At 46.7% G+C, this 8,698-nt stretch overlaps 1 protein-coding gene across 1 annotated transcript; it reads left to right on the top strand.

The window, feature by feature from the left end:
- The first annotated feature begins 190 nt into the window (after positions 1-190).
- Positions 191-4,642, top strand: atg10 (ATG10 autophagy related 10 homolog (S. cerevisiae)). Its single transcript, XM_056392573.1, has 7 exons — positions 191-670; positions 933-1,039; positions 1,262-1,375; positions 1,494-1,677; positions 2,406-2,503; positions 2,601-2,698; positions 2,935-4,642. Exons 2-7 carry the CDS (start codon positions 935-937, stop codon positions 3,113-3,115), a joined length of 780 nt encoding a protein of 259 aa, XP_056248548.1. The 5' UTR covers positions 191-670; positions 933-934; the 3' UTR covers positions 3,116-4,642.
- The last annotated feature ends 4,056 nt before the right edge of the window (positions 4,643-8,698 follow it).

The raw sequence follows: 8,698 nt of genomic DNA, 5'->3' as shown, positions 1-8,698 counted from the left end.
AAAATATGAAGAATTTCAAAAACTAGACTTCAATTTTCAAATGATCTGTGTTTTATTGTTATAGAAGGAGCTGAGAGTTGTGTTTTATCTAATATGTCAGTTTCCTTTAAAAAGTGAATTTAAGAAAGTGAGAAGATGTCGTCAGACCTCCGAGGGTTAAACCCTCTTCTAAACTCTGCAGTCCCTCAGTGTGGAGCTGCTGTTTGGCGCCATCTAGTGGCGCTGGAGACAAACACCAGGCTGAGGACTAATGGAGGACAGACGGGTCTGAATGAGACCTGGTTCTGGTTCTGGTTCTGGTTCTGTGACAGCCTTCCTGTAAGCGGCGCTGCGAACACACTCTCGGTGTTTAAGTCTGTTGTCTGACTGAGAGCTGGGATCAGCGGCTGAGCTGACGTCACGGTTGAAGTCATGTGATTTCGCAACCCGGAAGAGAAGCGCTCGTCTTGTTCCCTCGGAAGTGGAGAGGCTCTGGACCCGGTCGGGGTCTTCGTGTGCGAGTCTGTTAATCCTGCGGCAGGGTCACATGTCGGAGGATGGTCCAGGACCAGGACCAGAACCAGGACCAGAACCAGGACCAGAACCAGGACGAGAAGGACCAGCAGAGGCCCGGTCCACTGTCTGACTGAACTCTGAGGCGGAAGTAAAGTGGCGTTCTTTCAAAATACAGGTAAACATAGACATGTGTGTCTATGGGGATAGTGAGCTGTGACTCTGTCAGGTGTGTAGAAATAAAACCAACAGATACAGTCGCTCTGTTCAGTCACAGCGCAGCTCTTCACGTCGCTCCCTCTTGTGGCTGAAATCAGAACTACAACAACAGACACTACATGAACTCGTTGTGTGTCCTGCTGCTTTTACCTGTACATTCACATAGAAAACTGAAGAGACACGGAGACTCTGATGTGTCTCAGACTGTTGTTCTCCTGCAGACATGAGCTCCTGTGTGCTGGAGGAGGAGACCTTCCACCGCTGCTGTCGGCTCCTCCTGCAGCTGTCGCAGCAGCTGGGAGACGGCTGGAGCTGGGAGCCGGTCCAGGTGAGGAGGTCGTCACTCTTTAGTGTCCCCTGGAAACACTTCCTGTTGTGTTGTGAGGATCTGCAGCTCGTGTGACGGTGTTTTCGGGAGTTGTTTGTCTTTTGTCTGTTTCCATGTGTTTTTCTGAAGCTGCAGGGCTTTGAGCTCTCTGGGCCACCGTACATCAGGGCCTCACTGCCCGCTCTGCTCCGTGGTTAACGGGACTTTCTGATCTGGGTTCAGGGTTCACAGGAAGGCTACCTGAGGAAGACTGCTCTCAGGTCAGTCGTCATTGACCCGAGGCCGGTTTGGGACCAGGAAGAATCCAGTTCAGACTGTGGACAGGAAGAGGAACAGGTGAACCACCGAACATGACAACAGTCATCTAGACGTCACCGGATGTCAGCAGCCTATTCTTTAACATGAACTTTAATTAGAATATTTAATGAGCTCCTCTGTCCCTCCTCCTCCACAGTCGGCTCCCGTCGCCTCAGCTGATGCCGACACCATCAGATCTGACGCAGAGGACGAAGATGACGAAGACGAGGGGGTCTGTGCGGCGTGTGACGGCGACAGCCAGGTGCTTCAGTACGAGTATCACGTCCTGTTCTCCTGCAGCTACCGGACTCCGGTGCTCTACTTCAGAGCCTCCACTCTGGGTGAGTCCACCTCGCCCTGACTGTGTGTGGCGTTCAACTGCCACACACAGGAAGTTCATGTGTCCTTTAAACCGTTCAATGACGGGAAGAAGTTCTGCTCACACGTGTCTGACAATCAGCTGTAAAATCAACAACACATATAGAGTTAATTCACTCCAGGATTTGGATCTGCACCTTTTCTTAGAAGTTGTTTTCAGATGTTTTTTATGCGATGAAACTGTGGGAGAAAATAAAAGTCAAAAATTGTCATTATCTTTTCTTTTGTATAATTAATTAAAAACCGAAGGCGACTTGTAGCAGTGAGAATAAATCCAGCGCAGTGAACAATGAATGGAAAGATATTTTCTGTCTTTTCATCTTCACTAATTAACAATTTAGTTCAGATTTAGTTTAGTACCAGCAGCTACTGGCATCTTTTAAGGTGGAATGTTTTATTGAGTTTTACTTGACGTGTGATTAACGTTTGGAAATCAATCAATAACTGTGACCATGTGTTTTTCTCAGACTCTTCAGTGATGATCGGATCTTCAAGCTCTTCAAACGTAGATAAATAAACGTGATCATGTGACTGTAGATATTTTATTTCCTCTGGAGAATAAACGTAGTGGAGCGTCGCTGCGGAGGCTCCGGCAGCTCTACACCTGTGGTTCCTCCACCATGTTGCAGGACGTCCTGTGTGATATTTCTTCATCTTCTTCTTCTTCTTCTTCCTCATGTCTGTGGCTCAGAGGGGAGGAGCCTGTCACTGGAGGAGGTGTGGGGCTCCGTTCATCCAAACTTCAGGGTCCGGCTTCAGAGCAGTCCTCTCAGTACAGTCACTCAGCAGGTAAAACCAGGACTGATGCAGCTTCACCATCATCATCATCATCATCTTCTTCCTCCTTAAAGCTCCCCTCACTGAGGTCTGTCTGTCTGTGTGTCAGGAGCATCCTCTGCTGGGTCAGCCTTTCTTCATGCTCCACCCCTGCAGGACAGAGGAGTTCATGAGGCCCGTGCTGCAGGCGGCTCAGGACCAGCACAGGTAGGACCACACCTGGATCTGGATCCACCAATCCAGAAACACAGTGGAAGACTGATGTTATTTCTTTAGTCTAACACACTGAACATCATGTTCTTCAGTTCACTGTGTGTGTGTGTGTGTGTGTGTGTGAATGTGTGTGTGTGTGTGTGTGTGTGTGTGTGTGTGTGTGTGTGTGTGTGTGTGTGTGTGTGTGTGTGTGTGTGTGTGTGTGTGTGTGTGTGTGTGTGTGTGTGCAGACCAGTGAACTACGTGTTGACGTGGCTCAGTGTGGTGGGTCCTGTGGTCGGTCTGGAAGTCCCCCTGCAGTACTCCACCCAGCTCCATCCTGCAGCCTCTGTCTGCATGGACCCGGCTGATGATGACCCGGCTGATGATGACCCGGCTGATGATGACCCGGCTGATGATGGACCCGACTGATGATGGACCCGGCTGATGATGGACCCGGCTGATGATGACCCGGCTGATGATGGACCCGGCTGATGATGACCCGGCTGATGATGACCCGGCTGATGATGACCCGGCTGATGATGACCCGGCTGATGATGACCCGGCTGTCTGGGCAGTGGATGAGGTTAAACTACGTTAGTAACAACTGAAACAGTGATAAAAAGCTCAGGTCGCTTCTGATCTGGTGGCTGTTCCCAGACCTGCTGTCTCTGTAATGAGCTGGACATCAGGGACAGTAAGAGCTGTTAGCATGATGCTAAATGTTTACTTCCTGTATGTATTTACATAAACTGACAGTAAATGACTTTGCCAACAGTCTGTTCGTGCTACATGCACAGAGGCAGGAAGTGACGGTGTGACCTCCACTGTCTGAAGTCTCAGCAGCTCAACATGGGCCGGTTTCACAAACATAGACTTTGACTGTGGCTGAGACACAACAAATAGTCAGACAGACAGTGAATTCTGGGTAAATTAGACTTTTTTTCAACATAAAAACTTGAATCTTCTCATGGTTGTTTCCCTCCTTCACTCAGACTAGTTTCAGGCTGCACCCAGTTTATCCAGAGTCTCAGGAAATATTTTGTTGAATTTTGTAATTTCTGTGTGAAGTCTTGAGTAATGTCCCTGACCATGACCTTTGACCTTCAGCCACCAAATTCTAATCAGTTCACCCTTGATTCCTAGTAAATGTTTGTGATAAATTTGAAGTCGTTACTGAGATATCGTGTCCATGAGAATGGGACGGATTAAAAACCTGATTTGGAAAAAAATGGCCGCCGTCTCTAAAAGCTCTTTCCCTCTCTTTGCTCTCTCCAGAACAATGTCAGCAAACCGCAAATTATGAGCCACGTTTTCTTTTCTTTTTTTGTTGTTGTTGGTTTCCACTGGTCAATGCAGGTGTCACTGATTGTTACCATGGTAACACTGGTCTTAGACCTGAGTTAGCCTGGGAGGAAGGTGCCTACTGTCTTTGTTTTGGTGGAACGCTCTGACTGACATCAGACTGATCTGGACCAACACTACAGACCGGTCTGACATCTCTGTGGAACCGGACCCTGGTTTGACTGATGCCCTGGTCGGACCTCTGTGTCTCTGCAGGTGACATCATAAAGAGACGGTCTGATTCTGGTCTGTATGAAACGTGTCCTGACACGACGTCTGTTGACTCTGTGTCGTATGAATAAATGTGACTCTAATAATCAGAGAAACTCAGGCAGAGCTGCACTGATCTTCTTCTCACTGAAACACAGTCACACAGAGACATTCAGGACTCGTCCGTCCAGATGGACTGAGTCCACCTGTGGATGATGGACTGTGTGTTTACGTCCCGGGGAAAGATGCACTAACGCTGCGGTTGTGACCAAAGACTTCACCTGAACTCGAGCGGGAAACACTGTGCACCTGGTGGCTGCTGCTCTGACCCGTGTTTGTCTCTTCTATGTTGCACTGAGCATCAACAGTATGAACGAATGCAAATAAACCTGAACCTGAACATGACGGTTTCACCTCCAGTCATTTATTGTTGCTCTTCCATTAAAGTTAAAGTTCTGATCTGTAACTTTCCCACATTGATATGTCTAAAAACGACCAGACCTCTGTTATATATATTTTTTTTAGAGATTTGTTCTTACATTTTCTCTGAACTTACTCTGTTAGCTATGCTAACATTTTAGCATCAAGTGATCGCAGACTCAATGCTAACATGTAAACTCATTAGGCGACGTTCAAACGCAGCGGTTCAGTGTGAAACATCAAGGTGTAACTAACAACAATAACAACACACACTGCAGTTGGTCCTTTTCTTTTCTTTCTTTCTTTCTTTCTTTCTTTTCTTTGTGTTGTTGACTGATTCAGAGCTTAAGGTGAAACACACACACACACACACACACACACACACACACACACACTCTGGACCTTCAGTGTGACATAGTGTGACAGTGCAGGAGCAGAGAGACGTCCGTCAGCCTGTATTGACTGACTCTCTGGTGCGGGTCCTCTGGGACGCAGTCGGGCCAGAACACTTAGGATATTAAAGTGAGGCCAACTTCAGTGGACCAGAGCTTTAAGTGATGCCATCAATTAAGCAGCATTGTGTGTGTGTGTGTGTGTGTGTGTGTGTGTGTGTGTGTGTGTGTGTGTGTGTGTGTGTGTGTGTGTGTGTGTGTGTGTGTGTGTGTGTGTGTGTGTGTGTGTGTGTGTGTGTGTGTCTGGCAGTGAAGTCAGACATCAGGGCAGCTTAGGTAAGAACAGCCTCCACTGCCAACCAGTGATGTCATGCTCCTGAAGTCCCAGTGGGTCTGAGAGTCCAGCAGGAACCAGTCCATTACCTCACAGGTTCAGATCAGCCGTTCAGTCTTTTTATCACCGTCATGTCCTTTAAATAATAATAATAATAATGATAATAAACTTTATTTAAAAAGCACTTTTCATACACAGGATGCAGCTCAAAGTGTTTTGACAAAGAGAAACGGAGTTAAAACAGGGAAAATAAAAACTAATAGATTTAAATGAGGGTGTTCCACAGTTTAGGTGCTCAGTGGGTGAAGGTTTTATTTTGGGAGACATTTAGAAGCACTTTCACATTTGAAAAGAGATTGATGCTAACCTTTGTTCTGACTGTTTCTCTGATAACTCATGAACCAGACGTTCAGCAGGTTTTCACCAGCAGCTGAATCATCCTCAGAGGTTTCCTCCTCTCCACAACAAACACACCAGGAGATTAAAACCAGGAGAAACACTGAATAAAACACTTTACCTTCAAACATCAGAGATTCATCGACGCTCTTCAGGACAGAAAATCATGGTGACATTTCTGACTTTGGCGACCCCCGGTGGTAGTGACTGACACCACGGCAGACAGCGATGCAGACGGCTGCACGAGGTCTGTCCCTGGACTTCCTGAGGAGCAGCAAACGAGTCTCTCAAATTAAAAGCTTTTGTTTTGTTGTTAGGACACATCCGGGTGTTTCTGATCCGACTGTAGCGACGACGCTGCAGTGTGGTTAAGGTTTGGGTAGGTTCAGGGACTGACCGTGATTTAGGCGCCCCTTCGTCGCCATAGTTACGATAATAAACCTGCTGTTAAGGCTATGGATCGATGGCGGTCATGGGTAAACCATCTGTCCACCCCGCCCTCCTCTCTGTGTGTCCTCCTCCTCCCCTGCGTCATGACTCCCGCTGCCTCTAGAGAGCGCTGTCCCTTCACAGTAAACACCCGCCGCTCGGGGCTGAGGCGACCGGCGTTGCGGTTCTTCCCGGCAGCACAGTCAACCGAATAAGAGACCGGTATCATATCTACGTTACGGATCATACGTGAGGGTGAATGACCCGAGAGCGGAGGCAGTGGTCCGTGTCAGCTTTATGAGCTGCTGGTTTTATTGTTGAAATGAGGTCATCGTGTGAGGTCACAGACGAGTGCTGACGCTCTGTCTGACACCAGTTAATGACCAGTCCCAGTTTCTACTGGGCGTATATACTGGCTGATTGATGGATAGTCCAGCGCAGTTGTCCAGGTGTCCTTGGGACGCCCCCTCAACCGACTCATCATTGCATCCATAAAGAAGAACTACGACTGCTAATTCCAAAGCCATATATTTGATTTAGTGGATATCCTCACACCGCTGTTCTTTTTATACTCCTCTGTTTTTAGAGGCTTGCTTTATCAAACATCTTCGTCATATATCTGTTGCCTCGCAGCACTTTGATCACTGATTATTGATGACACGTCTGTTGATAGAAGCAGAGAGCAGGTGAGGAGGGTTGGTGATAAAGTCTTTAATCATGTCTCAGTGTCTCATTCCTGCGGATCATTAAAGAAGAACTCAACAGCCCAATCACTAATAAGGCTGTCTGCGCTCAGGGTGCATTGTGGGTAATGTAGGCATTGGGGTTTTGACAGTGAAGACTAATGTGTGGAATAAAAAAAAAGATGATATGTGTTTGCTCAGGTCACTGATGGTTGATCACACAAACATGCGACGACATAAAACTATAAGTCAAGATATGTTATTGATAAGAAAATCATTTACACATAAAAATATAGAATTTTAATAAGCATGTTGTTTTAATGAAGTTTCAATTTACTACGAGTATTTCATACGTGTTATTAACTTAAAACTTATAACTTCATATATCCAGAGGATGGATATATGTCATAATAATATATCTTGTTATACGTGACACATCTGGTAACGTCACTCTTGATGTAGGGACATATGTGTCATATGTCATAAGCATTAAGCATGTCATAGGCATTACACTCATCAATTAACCTTAAGTGCATGTCTTTGGATTGTGGGACGAAGCCTGAGCACCCGAAGAGAACCCACAGAGGAACATGGAGAACATGCTAGCTGCACACAGAAAGGCCCCAAACCGGGATTCAAACCCGGAAGCTTGTAACTGTGAGGCAACAGCTCTAACCACTGGTCGAAAGTGCCACACCGTGAAAATGTCATAGTATTCATGGTGACACTTATGGGCTTATTCAACAGAAATTAAACTCATACTTTGATATATCCACCATTTTATGTTTACTCCTGTTAGCAACCTGACCGTTAGCAACCTGACTGCTAGCAACCTGACTGTTAGCAACCTGACTGACTGATAGCAACATGACCGTTAGCAACCTGACTGTTAGCAACCTGACTGCTAGCAAACTGACTGTTAGCAACCTGACTGTTAGCAACCTGACTGACTGATAGCAACATGACCGTTAGCAACCTGACTGTTAGCAACCTGACTGCTAGCAAACTGACTGTTAGCAAGCTGACTGCTAGCAAACTGACTGTTAGCAACCTGACTGCTAGCAACCTGACTGTTAGCAAACTGACTGCTAACAACCTGACTGTTAGCAACCTGACTGTTAGCAACCTGACTGCTAGCCCACAGAAGAACCCAGGGTTAGCTTGCTAGTTAACGTTAGCTAACATGGTTCAATAACCAGGTACCACTGTGATATTCCCACATGACGTGAGTCTTCAGATAGCCCACGCCCTTTCAGCCAATCAAATGCTAGCAAGCATCTAAATCGGTTGTCTTGGAGACGTAGCCTCTTGGAGGACACGTCAGAATGATCTAATTTGACTTCACTCCAAACAAAGTGTGAACGAGGTCACTCACATATTGGTAGGGACAATTCTGTCCTTCCAAAATATTCTTAGGGACATGTCCCCACCGTCCGTATGCAAACCTACAGAAATAACCACAGGTGCGACCTCCTCCACTGGTAGCCGTCCTTCAGACTCAACACTAACTTGGTGAACAGGTGAGAGCCTGAACTCAGGGTCAATCTGCGTCACCGTTTCTGTTTCAGCTCACATCAATATCCGAATAATATCACAATGGTTTTCTTGTTTTGCAGATGCTGAGCCATGATTACACTGCTGAGAGAAAAGCTGCTTAGAGCGAAGTGAAGTGAAGGCGAAAGCTCACGGTGCTGAGAGCTGCAGAGAAACAACAGTTGGACAAACTGAGTCTCTGACTGAGGTCTGAGGACAGACCCGGGTCCAGACTCCGTCAGTCTTTACTCTGCTTTGTTAGTGGATGAGAGAG

This window comes from Seriola aureovittata, chromosome 12 (assembly GCF_021018895.1).
Source record: "Seriola aureovittata isolate HTS-2021-v1 ecotype China chromosome 12, ASM2101889v1, whole genome shotgun sequence".
NCBI classification, from domain to species: domain Eukaryota; kingdom Metazoa; phylum Chordata; class Actinopteri; order Carangiformes; family Carangidae; genus Seriola; species Seriola aureovittata.
Note: the sequence above shows the minus strand (reverse complement) of the source record. Positions and strands in the feature narration are given on the sequence as shown.

What these genes read in the sequence shown, in the direction of transcription:
- atg10 (XM_056392573.1), top strand. Translation starts at nt 935, where the DNA reads ATGAGCTCCTGTGTGCTGGAGGAGGAGACCTTCCACCGCTGCTGTCGG. An exon ending in GTGGACAGGAAGAGGAACAG is followed by an intron (nt 1,376 to 1,493) that starts GTGAACCACCGA and finishes CCTCCTCCACAG; the next exon opens with TCGGCTCCCGTCGCCTCAGC. An exon ending in TCAGTACAGTCACTCAGCAG is followed by an intron (nt 2,504 to 2,600) that starts GTAAAACCAGGA and finishes TCTGTGTGTCAG; the next exon opens with GAGCATCCTCTGCTGGGTCA.